At 36.7% G+C, this 21,767-nt stretch overlaps 1 protein-coding gene across 3 annotated transcripts in view; it reads right to left on the bottom strand.

Moving 5' to 3' along the window:
• KCNH7 (potassium voltage-gated channel subfamily H member 7) overlaps positions 1–21,767 on the bottom strand; it is a 206,793-nt gene that overhangs the window by 43,943 nt on the left and 141,083 nt on the right. For 2 of the 3 annotated variants that reach the window (XM_071435032.1, XM_071435034.1), the window contains exons 5-6: positions 19,571–19,594; positions 16,239–16,453 (exon numbers count right to left, since the gene is read on the bottom strand). In XM_071435032.1, the coding sequence (XP_071291133.1) occupies positions 16,239–16,453; positions 19,571–19,594 (239 nt within the window). The remainder of the gene's footprint in view (positions 1–16,238; positions 16,454–19,570; positions 19,595–21,767) is intronic. The other variant, XM_071435033.1, reaches the window with a different exon arrangement.

Raw genomic sequence — 21,767 nt, 5'->3', positions numbered from 1 at the left:
TCCTTTGGCTGCTCTTTCAGTCTGAGGAACAAAGGAACAAAACCTTTAAGGATCAAAAGGTAAATTATATTTTGTCTCTATTCAGTGTTTGGGATTGTCAGCAATGATGCTAATTATTGCCTTCTGTGCTGCAAATGATCTCCAAATCCTATGAGACTCAGAACACCATTTCATTTTACACAGGCCAGTGAACAAACATCAGATGGTGACAACCTTCAGTTATTACTCAGTTGGGCAATATTCATGTTCATGAAATCTTATACCCTTTTTCCACCAGTTACTTCTGCTTATTCCTTATTCTCCTGCTATTTAAAAACAATTCTATTAAAAAAATAGGTTACTTCAAAAGCTATTAAAATGAATAATTCGGCTCAAATGAAATGGTGATTGGAAGGGGATATACCTTTTCAGTGATATTGCCTGCTTTTATTTGCTTTCTTTTTACATTTAGTATTCTGGGACTTGAGAATTCAGCTTGTTCAAGACTGAGGGAATCCATGCTCCTCAAACACAATCTTAGAAATTCTAAGGGTCAGCACAGTCTTTTCTGTTTAAAATTCCAACAGAAATAGTTGTATAAATCTTAGATCCTATCCTTAGTAATATAAGTGACACTAATCTTACCCAGTCAAATTCTACTCTGCAAATATTGTGTGAACATGAGGGTTAATAACCACTCTTCTTTGAACTTGAAGAAAGAAGTGATTAAGTCATCCAAAAGAATATGTGCTAGCTCCAAGCAGCCACCAAGCACTGGGCTGAGCACTCTGCTGAGGTAGAGGCGGTTCATCAATTTTTTGTATTGTAATTAAGACTTGCACTTAACTAATGGTGCTGGCTACTTTTTTTTATGCATTAAACACATTAGCTGACAGCAAGCTGAAGCATTGCTTAGTCTCTTAAGCAGTCTTAATATTTTTAGTCCCCCACCTGATGAGTTGACAAGGTTTTCTTAGTATTTGAGAACAATGAGTATATGTGCCAAGTAAACTGCTATTTATAAAATTTATATTACTGTTCCGCTGGATTTTCAGACAATGAAGAAAATGGATTAAGCAACAAGGACAATAAAGATTACTTCACATGTTTCTTTCTGTTGCTTGAAAATTCCAGACACTCTGCTTCATTTCAGAGCAATGCAGAATATAAATTGGACTAATTCCTCTGAAATCTGACTCAAAACCTAATTTTAGTTACATTTATTCCTAAATTGGTTTAAACTGAGTTAGGCAAAACTAGAGTTTAAAAATCCAAACAATTGGACAAAGTGAGGGAAGAGCAGTACTCCCTCATTTCACTGAGTATTCAAGGCCAGGCTGGATGGGGCCTGAACAACCTGGAGTAGTGGAAGGTAGCCCTGGCCCTGGCAGGGAGATTGGAAGGAGATAATCTTTAGGGTCTCTTCCAACCCACACCATTCTATCACTCTATGATTCTACTATTCAAACTTTAGTTTCAAGACAGTCTGAGAGACCCATACTGCTATCACATGTATATTCATAAATTTTGTTCTGAGGCATTCTCATTCTAAATTTATTAAAGAATGCAAATGCACACAGTAAAAACCAAAGACCTAGAAACAAAGAAGCATAATAGCATATGAATAAATCATAGCAGAAATAATAAATTATTAATGCCACCATGAATTGTTAAATAAATATTTCTGCCAAACCATTGCATGCATTAACAGTATGGTTTCCTGGTTATTCTACCAGTTGGTGAGAGCAAGTCTAGGACAGGGCTGCACCCAGGCTCTCTAAGTGACTATAGAGCTAAGTAAAGCACATGAACATGGAAAAGAACCAGGAACCATTCCCAATGCATTCAAGAAGCACTGCACTCATCCCTTGAACATACTGCAATTGCATTGACCAAATGCAAAATGCAAGTTATTCAGAAAATATTGGACCTTTTTCACCTCTGTTAAGAAGTCACAATATTTTTTGTGCTGTTTATTTCCAAACAAACAGAAGATAGGTGACTAATGTACACTCACAGAAAGAATATGTAACGTTCACAATCTAGGTAACACCTTTCATCTCAGACAGAAGTACTGCACATCCAGAAAATTTGAACAAAGAACAATGTTTTCAGGTGACAAAATATCAAAAAAGGTATAAGGGCTTGAGTGAAACTGAACAGATTTTAGGTAGATGGACACAGATATCTGTGTGAAAAGTAGATGTGGAAGTTTGATGGTTGCAATCATTAATAAATTAGATGGTACTTTGCTATATCTCATGACCAAGTGTGCCTCATATGAAGTGTATGTATATTTAAATGGTGTAGTTATATTCAGTACTAAATACTGTTTTGTCACTGCTGCTTTTGCAAAAGATTAATTAAAGTAAATCTTGTACTGACAAGGTTAGCTACTGCATAGCACCTTTAATGTTAAGAGAATTTCATAAACATTTAATAAAGTTCAAACTATAAATATAGTCCCAAATTACTTTGGGAACTTTAAAATAAACATTTATCTCATCCGTAAAACATCTTGTGTAAAACTATGGAAGATGGTACCCGTTCAAATACAATGTTGCAATATTTATTTCTAGGAAATACTTTATGACATGAAAAAATATTATTTTGCCAATGTGTTGCTGCACTCACTTAGCAGTAGTCCAAAGCTAGGCACACAGCCCTGAGAACCGAGTGGATGATCACTCCTGCATCCTTAAGCCAGGAAGGATGTAGCAAATCTAGAAACACTTCAGCTCCTCATCTGCTGAGAGACTCGAATATCTACTATGATTTAAGGAACTCATTGAATAAAGGATATTCAACATCAAAATATGAAATTACATGAAAATGTAAAGAAGAAACTGAACCATGATAATTGTATTGTAAACATTGTCGTAGCTAGTGGAAAAAAAAGGAAAGAATTTGGAACATCTGTCTCTTTAGATCTAATCCAAATACACAATACAATGTCTTCCTTTTTAAAGGTAGTTTTGAACTAATTTTCAGATCTTTATCAACAAGGCTAATAACAGTATTGAACAGGAAAAACTTGGAAAGGAAAAGAAATGAGAAACATGAATCAGACTTGTCAGCAAAGGCCATATTGTTGTAATTGACGGTTTTTTTCCTGACCTTAAATCAGAATGATAGAGGACTCAAAATGAGGCAGTATTGCTTCAGCTTTAAAATGATTTTAACAGATTTTATGGAAATTTCTTCTCTTGAAGTAACCTCTCCTGTCTCTCTTTTCTCCTGTGTATTAGTTCTATTGAAGCTGCCAAGCTATAACTAGCAAGTACATCTCTTTACTTTTCCTCTCTATTCATACCATTACCATGAGACATCTACAGACTGGACCTCCTAAGGAGATTTCTGAATCTAAAACCAACTAAAAATAAATATTACACGAGTATTTATGAACAAATGGAATTTAAATTAACATTGTCTTTCTGACAGTAGGCATTACCTAATTCCCCAAAAGACTTTAATGGATTTTCATATTTCAGTCATCTTGATGATTGTCTTCCTTATGCAGACATGAACAATTAAGAAGATTACACCAGTACTAAAAGAAAGCTGAAGTGCTCTTGATTTGGTGCAAACACAGCATTACATAAGGCTTTCACATAGCAGCTTTACAAGGTATTTTTACATGTAAAAGATATTTTTGCATGTCTTTCAAAGGACAGCTAAAAAGAACATCTCCTGAAATACTAATGGTAGGGAATGTTAATGATACTTGCCTTCTTGTCTTACTCTCTGTGTCTTTACTAAAGGTTTTTAAATCATGTAATGTGTCTGTTTGTATATAATGCTGAATGCTAAAACACTCTGTGAGACAGTTTGTAGTAAAGTAATGAAGTCTTATACAGAAGGTTTTTCTTTTTCTTTTTCCCCTACATCCTCATATTCACCAAATGTTATTTTAGGTAGGTATTGAAACAGAACTGCTAGTAGTGGTGGAACCTGAAAATTCAAAGATTATCTGAGTGTAATTTATTTTAATGTATTTTGTTCTAGATATCAATCTGTCTCACAGAAGCTTGTTTGAGAGAAATGGGACTTCCTCAGAGTGCTAAGTGCCTTGCTGAGGCCGTGAAGGGCTGAACTTTCATGAAGTTATCAAATAATTATATATCTTATTCAGCTAAACATATTTACATACACAGCAAACCAAAATCTTCAAATGGTTAAAGAAACATGCATGTCTCATGGTCAAAACAGTAGAACAGCCTTTTTCTCCTGTTTGTTAAGTAAAATTTTTTGGGTTTCAGGGAAATAATACTTATTGACTTACAAGACCCTTTCACCAAAATTGAATACATGTATATCTCTAACCCATAATTTATTTTTATTAAGCTAGATATTAAAAGAGAGGAGGCATTTTTATAGTTAATTTTCCATGAAAATTTTAAGAAATGGTATGTAATCTTAAACCTCAAGAGCCTCTTCCTGCCAGTCAGTATGTAATTACTTCAACATTGGTGGGTAATGCATTGTCAGAGCAACACTTAGAAGCACATAGATTTAAGTAGAGCACTTTACTGCTCTTTAAAACTGAAATTAGGGATATATAGATTATAAAGAAGATATTTACAAAGAAGATATTGACTTCTTTTAGCAAAAGCTAATGACAGACTATATATTAAAAGTTGTGTAACCCTCTTATTTAAAATTCACTATGAGATAATATTTCAGAAGACAGCAAATGCTATCCTTCAGCATTCTAGTGAGTTTGTGAGTTATTCATTGCTCTTCTGGCAACACTAAGCTGCTGACAAGCATTTATATGTCTGAAAACAAAATATCAAGGGTCAAATTTCTTATAAGGACTTAAATTATTGTGTGGCTTTTAGTAATCAAGAATATATTTTCTATCATCTGTTCATAGTCTGACAAGAAAAGAAGCAGATTTTGAGATTTTGTGCTTGTTGATGTTATCTCATCCTTCTTACAATATTTATGAAAAAAGCATTTTTCATTATTATACATTTTGACTGGTTTGCTGGCTGTCAAATACTTTGATTGGATAAAGAAAAGAATAAAAGCTATAAGAATTTCTGAAGTGCATGGAGAGATAATGAAGTAGCTGCATTCATTGTTTGGTTCTATGATTACAGTACTTACTGACATAACTGTCAGGAGTACAGGAGAAAGGAAGAAAAGATCCTTATGCATATCTTCATATTTAAGTTTCAGTTTCATGGTAAATATTTTTCCCATACTATGCAAAAAAAAGCTAACTTTAGTGTCTAGAAAATCTGCATTTTGCAATTAGACTCCATAGTGTTTAAAAATATATGAACTGCAATAGAAACTCTTCTGGTAGGGAGAAAAGCTTACTTTAAAAATTACCATCTTCCCTGTGGCTCTCCTTGTTTGTGCCTAATGAGCACATCCCAGCCTTGTTCACTTAAAGGAGATATTTAGTCTTAGCACTCTGCCCAGGTTGCCCAAGTACTGCTCTCAACAGCACTTTTAGGAAAGTTAAGTGCATTACCCAAACTTCTATACAATTTGGCCATCAATATTTTAACCAAAAAGCCATCTACCAAGGGTAGATGGAACAGATTGCATACATAGATACTGACAATCTAATGATACAAATTACATTTCATTAGTAAAACCAACCCATAAAAGCATGATCCAGATTTTTAGGGCCACCCATTCAATTAATGCTGGTTAGGCATAGAAAAAGGGTGGGTTTGTGACCATGGGGAAGTGAGCAGACAAACTTGCCCTTTGCTCAGCCAGTAGCTGCATCTTACATTTTTGCATTGTAAAACTTTTATTGTTTTACAATGCAAAAACTTATTTTAGTTTTGGAGAATTGTGGCAAGACATGGTATGATCTTCATGATGATTCTTCACTAAATACTCTGATATTCCAACAGAATCAATAACAAAATAAAAATAGCACAGAATCAGCGAGAAAAAAGTAAGTCCTTGGGAACCTCTACCTTGCCTGTGCTATGCTAAATGAAGCTCATGTTTTGCAGAGAACAAGAGGTTTTATTTATGGATTTAACCAGTGTCCTGATTCTGGCTATGAGAGAGTTAATTTTTGTTCTTAGTAGCTGACACACTGCTCTGTTTTGGATCTGGTATGGGAATAATGTTGAAAACACACTGATGCCTTGGTTGCTAAGTGATGTTTACCCTAAGTCACGGACTTTTCAGTTTCCCAGGCTCTCTCAGTGAGCAGGTGCACAAAAAGCTGGGAGGAAGCATGGGCAGGACAGCCGACCTGATCAGGCCAAATGCATAGTCCATAGCATAGAATGTCATGGCCAGACTAAAAACTGAGGGGGATCACCAGGAAGACAGACCTCTTACGGCTTGGGAATGGGTTTGGCATCAGTCAGCAGGCTGGGAGCAATTGTGCTGTATAAATTGCTTTTCTTGGGTCTTCTTCCCCTGTGTCTCTGTCTCTCCTTTTTTGTCTTCCTCCCTCCTTTTGTTTACACATTAGTACTAGTATCACTCCTGATTTTCCCCTCCATCCCACTGAGGGTGCAAGCAGGGCCTGAGCAGCTGCTGTACAGTACTTTGTCGCCAGCTGGGGTTAAACTGTAACAACCAGGGAGATACAAGAATCTTTTTGGTGCTACTGCAGGCCCTGAAAGCTCAGTCTAGTGGAAAAAAAGCCTAGAAGAGAAGCCTGTAAGCCTTAATGCTCATTGTTTTCTAGATATATTGACTAATTTATCACACAGTGCAAACTGCAGTTTCCTTTCCTCACTGGGTATTGTGGGTGTAAAGAAGTGAGAAAACAGACAACACAATATATCTGCAAATAACTATCCTGGATAAAACTTATTTTTCAAGCTTTTTTTGAAAATCTGTAAGGAGGCTAGAGTCTGCATCCTATCCTAACAAAATTTGTCAAAAATAAATTAGCTGGCCTCTAACAAGTTCTGCAGAATGGCCATGAGCCACAGGCTCTGATTTTTTTCTCAATTCCAAACCCAGCAACTAACATCATCAGAGACTAAGATATAGCAAAATGTGTTATTCTCCTTTGGTTATAGTCTTCCATTTGTAATTCATCTACAAACCCAGTGAAACTAAATTTCCTTGAACAGAACAAATTTGTACAAATATGAGCCCATATCATTCAGAAGTTATTTTGCTTTAAAAGAGAGGTTTCTTCATAATTGATAGAATTCATTTAGAAAGTAGAACATTTTCAAAGATGGATACTTAGAATAGAAAAAAAAAATGCAAAGCTGGGAAATGAAGAACTGTTCTTCCCATGTAATAAATGTTTCTCATTTATTAGTAGTAGTATACTCCACACTCTGTCTGAAGCTGAGCATACCATTTCATGCCAATTTCCAAGATATTGAGTAGTTACTGGAATTTCCATATTTAAAAAGATGCTACCTTAATGTAAAACTGGCAATTCTTTGAGTAAAAAAAGGAATTTTTATGCTTGTAAATAAACCTAAAGTATCTTAAGGACAATTTCACCATGTGCTGCAGTGCAAGATTTGTTCAATTGTCAAAGAAAACTAGACTTACCTAAGGTAAATAAAATATCAAAAAGAAACTTTGGGTTTTCTACATATCAATATCAGGTAAATGTTCATATAATTTCAGTACTTTATTTCAGATAGATTTTTATTTTATAGTATATTTTTACACTTTCAATGGTGTTGGAGATCGAATGTTATAATTTATGACTTAAACATCGTCATTAAGGACTTTTGCCTATTATAGTAAAACTATATTAGAAAAGCTGAAGAGAAGACCACCACACCCAGAACAGGCCTTCTGACTGAGGCCCAGAACTACTCCTTGAGGAAGACAGTGACTTGGGCCTGGGCTGGAAGAACACATTCACAGCTGGATCATCCTTAGCACTTTCAGGGTGGAGACCACGGCCTCAGGGCTATAAGCTGCCAGGCTGGAGCAGACCCTCCAACCGAAGGGTGGGGGGAAAGAGGTGTTGGGTGTGTGGTGAAAAAGCTTCTGGTCAGAGGTGGTGAACACCCATCCTCCACTGTGCAGAGCTCAGATGTGGGGCCGCTTCACCCTGGGAAATCTGCATCCACATGAAGGACAGCAGAAGGATGTCATGTCCCATCAAAGGCCTCCCCCAAAGGGGTCCCCAGACCCTGCACCAGAGCACTGCAACAAGATACAACATACCCGAAGTGTTGCAAGGGACAGTGTCAAACTGGCCCCCTTAGGGGAGGCACCTTGGGCGTTCCCACCTGGCCCAAACATACATCAATCCACTGCATTCTGTACTTTTTGGTGCAGTGCTGCGGGGCACGGAGAGGGGAGACTCTCTCACCGCCAAGAAGACCAGATGGAGGGGGACAACGAGACATGGTTGGGACCCCAGGAAGGGTGATGTGTTTCCACCCTGTCACTCTCTCCCTGTCCACCCACTCCCCCTGCACAACTCTTTATCTCTTTCTTTCTCTCTTCTCTCCCTCTCTCTCCCCCTTTGCCTCTTTTACTATTAAATGAAATATTCCGTTTTTTGGTGCCAACATCTAACCTCATCTGGTTTTAATCAGGTTATTTGGGTACCTCTCTGGGTCTGATCTGTGTTATTCACAGACGCTTCATTTCCCCGACTCTTCTGTGTTTAAACTGGTTCATAACAGATTGCTTGAACTAGCCACTTTTAATAAATACTTCCTAGAGATTTTTGTTGTGCTATGCTTATTGATTTTATGTTCAGTAACACCAACACCATCCATAAATATAATTTAAGGAGTGTTTCTCCTTTTTACTCCCTTCCTTTTCTTTTTTTTTTGGAAAAGCATTAACTCTGAACTATTCTGGGTTTGCCCTTCTCTATTGATCATGTTACCAGTTACAAGCTGAAAGCATTATCCAAGTTCTAACACATGACAGGGAATAGATGAGAAAAATGACCTTCTCATTCGGCTTATTAATTTTGAGGGCATTCAGAATTCATCAAACAACACACTATGCTGACTGGGGTTAATGGTCTTTGCTTTTTCTTACTATTTCTACTACTTTGAAAAAAATGCTAAACCTTATCAGGCCCTAAATAGAAAACATTTTTCTCAGTTGCCACTACATCAAAAACAACTAATCCACATGCTTTTTTCCTCCCCTCTGCCCAAGACAAAAGAATAATAACCTCATTGCTATTTCTTGTTACTATGCTTAAGGACCTCATTTATAATTAGTGTTAGAACATAACTGCTTTATAATAATCATCATACTACCTGGAAATTGAAGGAACTTTCTTTTTAAATTTAGTTTATTCATCAATTTCTTTCATTAGTGATGTGTGGGAGAGTAAAAATTTCCTTGAAAAAACTAATCAATCATTAGATTACCCACAAAAATTTTAGTTTGTATACTAGCTAGTATTACATGAAAAGAGAAAAGAATTTAAATTGTTAGCTGACCACACTTGCCTTTTTTTTTCCTGAGGAAAATCACTTTTAAGATGTGCGACTATATCATTTCAGGTAAATGCTAAACATTGCCTGTCCAGGTTATGGCATTTTGTGACTAGATCCAATATTGGTCCTACAGTATGTACATGTGAGTTGCCTGGCACTAGAGCAGAGTTCAGAATCCAGACCATTTGAGGGTAAGGGCATTGAGAGAGGGAGGGAGTCCTGAGTCTGAGTCCGTGGTGCCCAGGGTTATTTTTGTGCCTTTTTTAACAGATGGTCATTTATGTAAGATAAGTAACAGTCAAATTACTCTGGAAATACAATCCAGGATTGCCTCTTTCTAAGAGGTTGTCCTGAATGTTAGTTACACCAGCGGTGTTCTTGAAAAATAGCAGCTTTTTGTGACCCACGAGATCACTCTTCCTTTCCTCTTTCCCCATGTCAGCGGCTATTGCTGTCTATCTCTGGGAAATTATACACTGATGCTCTCCTAAAGATAGAAACTCTCCTGGGTTAACATAGTGACTACTGGACCCTGATCTAACTTTGCACTTGTGCTGTTTTGCATAGGAGGCTGGGTTAGATGGCCTCTAGAGGTCTCTTCCACACTACATTTTTGTACAGTTCTAAGGTTACGTGAAAGAGGGACCATGACTTTCACAGCTGTTTTAAGACAACTCTAACTGCATATGTGAAAGCTATTATTCCAGACTGCGCATGACAAATGTATCAGAGGATCTCACAGCTCTTTGGGTTTTAGTGGGGCTTGTCTTTCTGTTCATGGTGAGACCGTTCTGGTGAGCATCAAAACTGTTGGTTTCAGCAGAGTAACCTACCAAGTTTAGAAACTTCCAAGGTCAATCCACCATGAAGTGGGAGTTTGGGTATTTATAGCTCTAGACCAGAGAAATGAGACTTGCCTAAATGCTGCCAGCACCTTGGTTTCTATAAGCTTTGCTTGCTTTGTAGAGTATTAGTTCTTACACTCAACTTCTTATTATCAGAACAAATTACAACGCCATCTGAAAGTCTATTTTCTCCCAGTCCTTAGCATTAGAAGAGGAATGTTGCTTTGGCAAATGAACTAATATTAACAAAGGTCATATGCTTTTTTCCATGTTAGCATCATGGCAGTAAACACAGAGATCAAGCATTGATTACTCAAAACTGTAATTCATAGAAGATAGTGGATACTTTTCCCAACTCAGCAAAATCAGGTAATAGAAGAGCAGATCTTGGGGGAAGGACATGGACTAATTAAGGATGCATCCAGGTTACATACTGCAAAGCAGCTGGGCTTTCCGACTGCTCCATTTCTACCATATGTTGTGAAATCTTCTCAAAACACTGCAGCAGTTCAGCCGCCTGAACCTATTCAGCTGTCACAAAAAGAAGAGGCTCTACTGTAAGGAAGGAATATTTTATCTTTCATAATTGTTGTGAATCTTATTTTTATTACTTGGTGCAACAGCAAGTAATTATAATGAAGATACTATGCTCTCGTCTGAAACTGATCAAAACAGTGGGCTTTAATTTCTGCTTCCACACACTTGGAATAGCTGTTTGCTCTGGTGAAAAAGACACAACTTTCCAGTTGTGGTGACACCTTGGCACAGGTTTAAATGGCCACAGTGGGACTGAGGTATTTTTACTGGTTTTAACCATGGCCTTTTTGCTTTTCTTGGTTTCACAGTGTGTCACACTTTCTAAATTACAATGAAATTACTCACATTTATACTATTTCTATAATTACATCTATAGTAATTACAAAGCTTAATTATGTAATGACAATAAAAGATGAAAATTTATTGCATGAGGGTGCTAACTATTATTGTAAAGAAATGGAATACTCCTGTATAAGATGTGTCAATTCACAAATAACAGGAAAAAGAAGCATCTCATTTCAGAGTAAATTTAAACTTTCCATATATTAGGAAATGTTGGCCCTGCCTACCCCCTAATTTCATTATTATATGTATCTCTTGCTGTGTAATTGGAAGGCATCAAAATTGTTTCCCCTTTATTCAGAATTTTCTGCCTTATGCAGAATGCAAAATGAACAGCCTTGAAACATTGTGTGTATGTGAGTTATTGCAGGATGTAAACAGCACAGTGTGTCAGCTGAATCAGACTGCTGAAAATGTATAGATCAATAATTTGGTTTATTTTTAGGTTTTATATTGCCCCCCTCTGTCCTAGATGCTGGTAGTCTTCTTTTATCCTGAAAACCTGAAGGTCAGTTTGAAGTCATGATCATATAATAGTTCTTTTTATATCAACAGCTTTATTGGCCTTGGGAGGATATTGTTACTTATTTCTTAATCTTTTGGGGAACGAAATAAAGTCTGGCCAGATTACAAAAACATGCAGTGAAACTACAAGGTCTATCACTTCATACATGGTCCCCAGCCTCCCCCCCACCCCCCTCACCAGCAGCTCTATTTTCAGAAGATTTGTGGGTGTTCAGCATGTCTGCAAATCAGATCACAATATTCTGTGTAGCCTGTCAAGGTATATATTTATCATTTCATAAGCCATATGACCAGTTTGGATATATATATGTTTTCTAGAGGTGGGTGGATAATGAAACTGTTCTGAAATCTATTATTACAAGAAGTTAAAATATTACAGAGTTTTACTTTCCTGTAAGTCATTTATTGAGATAAATAATGAACAACAGATATATATTGGGCCTTTCAACCACATTCTGTATTCCTTCAGACTGATTAATTGCAAGGAGATAAATGTTCTCTGGACACTAGTGACAAAAGCAACAAAACAGTTTTTCTTAAACAACACAATAAAGAGACCAGTAATTTACAGTTTATTAACTGGGACAATATTTTGTAGACAGTATTAAGATATGGGAATTCAGGAATTCTCTCTTTTCTTTAAAAATAAAGCACAGACACTGACTATTCTAGTCTTCATGAGTCTGTTTACAATGGAGTTCACAACTTTGCAGCTGTACATCAGTGGAAACTGGATGTCTAAAAAGCTTTAAAATAAATCAGTATTTAAGCAAAAGATAAAATCAGTTCCTGTTGTGTCTTTGTACCTTGAAATTTTAAGGCCAGAAGTCCCCTTTATGAATTCATAAAAAATGTTAAGGGACAGATGTCAGACTTTTGCCCTACTGCTTTCTTTAATAAAAGTCTACTTTTGTGCCTCTAGGAAGACTTGTCTCTTTCTAACCATCAGTGTCAGGACCCCAACTGAACCTGTCAGTACAAAAGAGTGCAGAAATTGCACTGTCCTCCTGAACAGACTGTAAAAAAGAAATAATGGAAAAAAGTAAGTTGAGATTCTTCTAGAAGAGAGTGACATTAACACCTCCAGAAATTATAAGGAAAAACATTTTAAAAAACAATTTTTTCTTAAGTGGAATGGAAATGTAAATATAATTTAGTCACAAATATCTGCACTAGGATATAACAATGCCAATTTATCAATCAGGGTTATCTGGCAGCTACACCTGGACTAATTCTCTGACTAAAAGTCAGTTATGCAGAAAGTGTTCAGAGGATGTTATGCTTCTTGGCATTACACAAGGAGTTATGATCAGTGAAGCCCCAGGTGAAAATCCAGGCAAAGCAATCAGGAATCTACTTATTCAGGACCATCACATGTGCAGCACTTCACTGCAAGCTATATCTTAAGGCAATTTTCATCTCCACATAATGTCCTGAACCCCCCTGTTAAGCAGAAAAACAGTATTGGAAGGTTTCTTGCCGTAGAATGCATAACCTAGGTTTTTCTCTCAAGGTATAAACTACTGTCCCAGTGCATCTCCTCTTTCTTCTAAAATAATTTTCTAAACTTTATTCTACTTTCTATTTCTAACTTATTCCACTAAAATCTTTCTACTAAAGTATCTTACTCCTCTTTAAATGTTTTCTCAAAGCGCAACACTTCTTCTAAACACATTGGCCAACGATTCTTTTATTTACTTTATTCATTGTTCTTCCTCTTCCCTCTGAAGGTGACTATGTGCCATCCTTACCTTTTCACTCTCTTAAAGACCCAAATTACATCTCCAGCTTGTGGATATTAAAGAAGTTATACAGCTGTTGTCTTTGGAAAGAACTTGTTGCATCCTGTGATGCTGATACTTGATTTATTACTGTTGAGAGAGAATGAGAGAGAATCCAGGCTGCCTGATCCAACACAAAAGCTCACTGATATATTTTGTGTTGCACCATGAGGAGCTACAGTAGTAGAATTGTCAGATTTTAACACCAGGATTGCATTTCTCAGCAAAACTGAGGAAAGGGAGAAAGATAGAAAATAAGGACTACAAAGGGAGAGATGGATGGATGTATATTTGAATGGTACAATATGTGACCTTTCATGTCATCAAGTCCTGCAATCCCAGAAAATACAGTATCTTCTGTACCCCTTCACTACATCCTCAGGGTCTTTCTAGCAACACTTAGAATTGCTGCCCTAACTTTCATTAGAAGACTGTTTCAGAATGTCACAACTCTGATTAAGGGTGACCTTTAAACTTACCATGGCTGTTTTATACTCATTTGCTCTTTTACTGATATTGCCCCATAGATTAAATAGGTCATATTGCCCTCTGTGTATTTTGATGCTGTTTGACAGATTTCCTTAGACTGTGCCAGCATGAGCATATTGTTACTACCTCATTTAACATTTCCACCATATTATATTCTCAACACTCTGCTCAAATCTTCCAAGCCCACTTTTGCACTGTTCTGCAGATAGATTCCTGATGGATCTATGGCCCAAGAACAGATTTACAAATAAATTTATATTCAGACATGAAGCAGAAGCTTCAAAGAGCTGACTCTAACAAAATACATTAAAATCACTGGGAATAGAAACATAAACAGGACTAAAACTAGCCACTTAAATCTTCTAAATGTCTATTTCTAATCTAATTAATGAATCTCTAGTTAACTAGATCCTTGACCATGGTAATACTATAGACCTACATTTATTTATACCTCCTAAGAGCTTCTACCTGTACCTAATTCTAGCATTTAGGATGCAGCAGCAACTAAAAATATTGATAAGTGAATGTAATAACAGAAAAAGCAGCAGCTGCAGGGAACTATTTCCAATTATAATGAATGATATGGCATCAAAGTTTGGTATGCAAATTGTGCTCTGCACAGTGGTTGAGATTGTGCTAGAAAAGGACATAAACCAATGTCAAATTAAATTGGAAGGCTTTTTTGAAGTGTAAAGATTTTATAGAGCATTTCAAATTTAATTTTGAATTTGGTAGGTATCAATTTTCATTGAAAGATTAGCTGATCCATGCCATTTCCATTGGATTTTTTATAAAATCTAAATTATTTGGAGAATAAACATAGATTTAGAAAAAAAAACTTCTGCCCTCCCTTCCGCCCTCAGCAGCATCAGTAGTATGTAGAAGCTCAGCACCCTGGCACTAATTAGCCAGTCAGAATTCAAAAACCAAAAACCACAAAACCCAAAAAACAAAGAAAAAACACCCCTAAAAAAACCCACCTTATTTCATGCTTATATAACTTATAAAAATTAGTCTTTTTTATGTAACTTGACTTTTTCCTGTATTATCTATGAAAAGATTTCTATATATAACTACTAATGAATAATTTAAAACATATCAAAATGGATCCAGAAGAGATTATATCTTTCAAAACTGACCACAGAAGAAAGGGCAATGGTTGCAGATTCAAGCTAGCTATTAAAGACAAAATATATGAAAGATAAAAATCCAATTACTTTTTAGGCACTAACTGATCTCAAAATAGAAATGATAGAACTTTTATCTCTATTTCTTTAGGAGGGTGTACAATACATCCCTTTTTATATCTGTCAAAGGGAGTAGGAACGTGGACCCTGTCTGGCAAAGCACCAATGTAGAGAAGCTGCAGTCTGGTCAGCACTTGGGGACATGATTTAGTCGTGGACTTGTCCGTGCTGGGTTAATGGTTGGACATGCTGGTCTAAAATTCTATTATTCTATGAGTCTAAGCCCAAATATACTCTTGGCAAGATCTTCCTTATGGAATATCTAGCTGCATTCTACTGCAAAACGCTTTTTACCTCTTTCAGTCTGTCTAGGCATTTAAGGGCCAACCCTCTGCTTACTAACCTTATAAATGTTATTTGGGATACTGTCATCTCTTGGTATTTTTTTCAGTATGTTCCACATTCCTAGCCTGTTCCAGTCACTCTCCATATAAGATTGTAACACAAATGAAATAATATTGAAATTAGCTGAAAAGTTCTTTTGACTTCAGAGGGCACTGCATCTGTTTTGAGTGAAGAAACAGCTATTTAAAATTATTTTAAGGTTTGTTTCAATTATATGCCTTGTTCACAAGATATATTGTACATCCAGTCCAAAGGTATGTGCTTTTCATTTTGACAGCCTTATGGAAGCACAGATATGGAAAAAGATACCCATAAGAAAGAGCATTATGAAAAGCCAAAGAACTTGAACAGAAATTATGAGATATAATTATGATACAGTGGCACAATCATCTACCATTTGTTACCATGTTGTACCCTACACTAATCAGCAATTCATAATGCTGAGAAAAAATTATGAAGAATGAAACTAACATTTATGAATCACAGGAATCACTGAAATAAATGGTCTTATTTGGGACACGTGGTGCATACTAGATTTCTTTTCCATTAAAAAATAGGGAGCAGAAGAGTTTTGTTTGTTAGCAGTATCATCTGATGTTGTAGACTACCTCATAAACAACTGAATGGAAGATAAATTACATAATGTTTTAAAGCCTTCAAATTATTCTGGAGATAGCCAAGCCACTCATTAAAAGAGTAAGAATCTATTGAATACACTGGAAAAAAAAAAAAGAAAATGAGCTAAAATAACATGTATTACCTTACCTGTGTAACTTTCTCTGTTACATTGTGCGTTCGGTCTTTCACCTTAGGTGCAATAATTGCTTTCTCTGAAGAAGGAGGAGATGAAGATTTTTTTTCACTTTTGATATCTGAAAAGTTCAGTGTGAGCTGAGGAATTTTGTTGATTGTACTGTATTTATTGAGATTCGAATCTGATGTGGATCCCAACAGACTTGACTTGATATGATTAAAAGGCCCTGAAAAATCAGAACACATATTTAGTATCTGGGAAATTAAGGGAAATAAATTATCATTAATATTTAGGTGGAATATGTTAAAAGGGTGATTAAAAACTATTTTTCTGTATACTAGTTGTTAATAATAAAAATTATTTACATTTTAAAAATAACTCTTTTGTTAATTAGATTGAAATCTAATATTGGCTATGAATATGACATTTGCTTTACATATAACCCTCAATATTTTTTAGAAAGTTGATGGATTCCAAATTGCATAATGCATCTATCCTTACTTGTTTTCATTTTACTGGAAATTCTGGTGAGCTCTTATTATAGTTCTGGCTGAATATAAAGACTATATGCTCATTTGTTTATGAGAGCGGAAATAGGGCACATGATTATGTAAGAGTGCCTGGAATTAGCAAAGGCTCTATTATCACATCTCTACCTTGTTCATGCTCACATGATAGTTCAAAGAAACTGGAAAATTGAGTAGACTCTCAAAATATGTTTCTTCAATTGTCATTACTAACAAAATATTGGAAACTATAGGGATGCTGTATATACCTATATAACCTATATAACTATAGGTAGAATATCAACAGATTATATATAACCTTCTTATACTATTTTAGTGTATCATTAAAATATATATAGAAATTACATACTTCATGAGGTACATATTCTTTATAATTATTCTTTTCATTACAGACAGAGTTGTTTGAACAAGAAAGAAATATAAATGATCAGAATACCTGTTTTGTACTGTCATCATAAGGTCATTGGGAAGACAAAAGTATTCATTGCAAGGAAAAGTTGCTTTTCCTTGCAATGAATAATATTGGAAAAAGTACTAAAAAGATGTTTAGACAGTGAGAACTAAATCCTCTTAGGTATTAAAGAAAAAAAAATCCAGGTCTTGCAGTTGGTAGTAATGTACATAAAGTGTGAGATTGAAGGGTATTTATTAGATCTGCATGAGAACCTTATTTAAGGTTGCCTTAATTCTATTAAAGGCAACAGTGTGATGCTTTTCTCTTTTTCTTCTTTTTGAGGTTTTCTTTTGTCTTCCTGAGAGGAAAACAAGAATGTGTATGTTGATTCAGGGACAGTCAATAGATTGGATTAGGCCTATGGGGTAAATTGCAAAGTCAACAGTGGAAGAGTTGATTTTATTCGCAATGTGAGAATGAATGAAATTCAAAGCAACCAGCTGCTTGGGGATGGCTGTGGGGAAAGGCTTTATGCTGTGTTGAATTTTTCTTTTTTTTCAAAATTCTTTAAGTGAGGGCTGATTTTCCATCACACCTGGCTTCAAATGCTTGTTGAAGAAGAAGACATTTCATTTTCTTTTGAAGCTTATAAGGATCTATACATGTTTTCTTTCTCCTAAACTCATAATAATTGCATGCTAATCTGGAACACAGATAGAAAATCTCTATTAATCCATTTCAAATTTTGCCACTGTGCAGAAAGGAATTTAGAATGACAAGGGAGGACATGATGCTCTAGACTAAAATTTTGGGTACAAAAAAGAGTTTGTGCCTGACTTCTCTAACCAATAAACTGCAAAGCAGTCCTTCTTTTTCTCCTAGTATAGTTTTTGTGGAACAGATTCACAGGAAAAGGGAAGAAAGCATCACCTTTCACCTGCAAGGAATGGTAAAAAAGCTGCTACTGAGGGCACCACCAAGGGATTGTGGTACTATATTTAAATGCCTTTTTGCCCAGGTGGGACCTGAATCTATCACATCATCTATATGAGTCTACTAAAAATTAGTGCTCAAAGTATATCAGGGCACACAATCTCCTCACTAATCAGTGAAGTGACTAATCTGGCTGGTGTGTGCTAATGGACATGTGGTCAGACTGCAGTTTTCCAGCCCTGTTTTGCTTCCCTGTTAGTTTGAGCAATAGTTTCTGAGTATTGAATCAGTTTAGATGTAAGCAGGATTTCAAGTTAAAACCTTGAATCAGTTTGTCAGATTAAGAAGATTCTTTATACCTTAGGAATTCAAAGGTAAGAGGAAACTAAAATAGCTTAGGCAAATCTGTGATTAGATAGTAGGTAAGATTTTGTTTTATTAGTAACTTTGTAGATACTTAAATTGCATTGAAATTTTGGTTTCTGGGATTTACATCTTTTGTTGCTTCCATTCCAAAGGGGATTACTCTCTCTTTTGCTACCTAATACTCATGCCCTAGAGCATGATATTAGGCTTAAGCTCATTGCACAAGAGAATAGAACCTTGTTTCTTTTCCCCCACCTTCTTTTGCTTTAGAAAGTGGTGAAAGGTATAATGCACCTCATTGGCAATGGTAATTGATTGAAAGACAGTATTAGCTTAAGTACAGCCCAGGCTGGCAGAAATTGAGCTGGTACTTGACAGCCAGTGGACCATTGCTATACTGTCATAGCAGGGCACAGGAAAAGGGGGCCATAACAAATCACAATCACAATTGATACTAATTGGCACCCTGATTGACAGTTTCAACAGACAGGTGGAGAACTGAATAAGCAGGGAGAATGAGTTGCTTCTGCCTAGCCTAAAAAGGAGAATCAGCTTAAGTTTGAGCTCCCCATTTTGATGGTAGGATTGCACTGTCCTTGCTTACACAATGTGGATCCCAACAGACTTGCACAATGCATTGAGAAATAATTTCACTCTCCTGAGCTGCCAATTAATCATCTTTCACCAACAGTAAATACATTTATAAAAATTATTGCACAGCACAGAAACTGCATTTTTTTCCCCTAAGATTTTGCCAACATACACATGAAGCAAATGCAATGATTTTGTAGTCCACAAATTATTTTACAGAACCTATGTCATGCACTGCATGCAGTTTGGAGAGATTTTACCAGGTACACACACTTTTTGCATCATGCATGAAGTCACAAACCAGTTTTCCCACAAATACAAATACAGCAATTAAACTGAACACTTTAGTAAGTGATTTTCAGAAATTGAGGAAGTAATTCACAGATTATGTTCAAATTGCTTCTAAAACATATAGCTCAATGCTGGTGAAAAGAAACAGTTTTTAAATTGCACTAAATATTATTTAAACATGAAATTGGCAATGAAGTTCATGCATGCACATTTTGATGCTACAGGAAGCTTGAAACCATACCCCCTGCCATCCAGGAACGTGAAACTAGTTTTAAAGAGACAAAAGAGGAATAAGTGAAGATACTTCCACAAGGGTCCTGATTATCAGTTATTTAATTTTGAGAGAGTTAACCGAAAACTAAGGACCATGTAACTATGGATCATTTGCTAATGTCCTCATACAATCACACATCCTTTTACAGGTAAAGCTCCTGGTAGCTTCAACAGAAGTTTTGACTGCTTAAGGACAACAGCACTGAGTTAAGTAACTAAGATATGTTCTACCTCCCTCCCTTTCTTTTTTTAAATTAGCAGATAATGAAATTGAAAGGCTGTTTAAGTATGCATTCACTTTTTCCAGTGATTTGTAGTTAGTGTTTTGAGACAGGAGTTACATGAGTAACTATGTGTTTAACAAATATAATTTATGTAATAGACCTAGCGCTAGAGAGGTCACATGAGAGTGTTGCATTTGAACATTTCATACAGCAGGCAAAGTAACATGCCAAAAAGTGTGCCTGATTGAAACACTGGAAGGTACAGTCTAGATGTATACTTTACCTTTGACACTGCGACCATTGTCTGGTTTTCAGCATAATAAAAGTGGAGAAAAAGACAAAAAAAGACAACTAAAATCTACATCAGAAAAAGCAGAAAATACGGCTTCAATGTGTGCATGGTTTGAATTGAAATATTGTTGCACCTCCTTGACTGTATTATGAAGCCTTTCAGTGAACGTGAAATCACTCCAACGATTGAGATAATGTGTAAAAGTGTCTGGAGTAGATCATCAGGCAGTAGGACTGGCTTTATCTAACTTGCCTTAATAGAAACATGATAAAATTCTTTCTCCACAAGTCTGGCAGTGGGCTGCAGGAAAAAATTATTTCTTGGCAAAAGTGCCAAGAAGAAATAATTAGTCCCACATAATTGATAGAAGCTGAGGCAGAAGTAGCTGCATGGCATGGGGGGCTGGACAGGAGGCCCAGCACAGACCCCCAGGCCCCCCCCATGCCTGCCTATACTCATGTGAGGAAACGCTTTTACCATGGCAGCAGCCTAAGCCATGCCCTTCTGAGCAAGTGCTGGAGAAAGACGCACCTTAAACCTTTCTTCAGCTCTTAGGTGCCTTTCCACAAGGCTAAGCTTTCTGTCCTGACAGGCTCACCTGGCCCTGAATCCTCTCATGAGATGAAACCTTTTCAGGGAAAACATTATTATTGCTGCTGTTATCACTATTTTAAAGAAGCCACACAGGTGCAGAGGTAGATGCCACGCTGGTTCATGTGATAATAATGTGATCCACAAGGCACCATCCCCTTGTGCTGTGCCCTGCGGCTCTGAGGGTGTGAGGCGGGTCTGGCAGGGAGTGGAGCCTTCCTCCCGGTGCGGGTACCCGCTGTGCCCAGGTTACCAGCTCTCAGATGTGCTTTGGGCTCACACAGACATTCACCTCCTCTGCCTGGGCTGACAGGCCACCTCTGAGGCTGAGGCTGTGCCACAGCAGCCTGTGGAGAGTGGTCAGCCTTGCTCTGGACAGAGGCCGTGGCCTGCACGGGGGCATCGGACATGGCGCTAGGCCTTGCCAGACCTGCGCCCTCACTGGCTTCTCCTCAGCTTCCCGAGCACGGCACATCAGGGGAAGGGGGTTTAGTTCCTCCCAGCCCAGTGCCTTCCTGGGCCAGGCATCTGTAGCAGTACTGGAGAATAGGCTAAGCTGGGCTCTAAAGCCTGCTGCATTTTCAGAAGGCTGCAGTGATCTTGCTGAGTCCACTTTCTGAAGACAATAACATTTCTGAACTTGTACCTGACTGCAGAATCTGGGTTGCTGGTGTTTCAGATGAGGCTGGCTTGGCTGCATTTTGGATGGTGAGTGTAGGACACAGTTCCTGCCCTGTTGCTTTTGCTGTCATATAGGCAAATTGATAATGGAATTTGATCCAGTACACTCAAATGAATTTAAAATGCTAAGCTGTCATTTTTACTGTAATATCTTTTGGCATATAATGGGCACAGTGAAGATAATTTTAAAGTGATAGACAACAAGGCTGCATAAATTAATTTAACACATGAAATAATTTATATTCTCAATTGCATTATCTTAAAATTTGACTGCAAGTAAATTGCCCTAGTTAGTATTAAGCTAAGTAATGTTATTCTCTTCTTTCAGAATTCTGCTTTACTGATTCAATTAATATTTTTTGAACTGGAAAGGGTAG

Source organism: Agelaius tricolor, unplaced genomic scaffold, assembly GCF_023055355.1.
Source record: "Agelaius tricolor isolate 1412-34295 unplaced genomic scaffold, bAgeTri1.0.p SCAF_10, whole genome shotgun sequence".
Taxonomy (NCBI): domain Eukaryota; kingdom Metazoa; phylum Chordata; class Aves; order Passeriformes; family Icteridae; genus Agelaius; species Agelaius tricolor.
The sequence above is the reverse complement of the archived record's forward strand: the minus strand, read 5'-3'. Positions and strand labels throughout refer to the sequence as shown.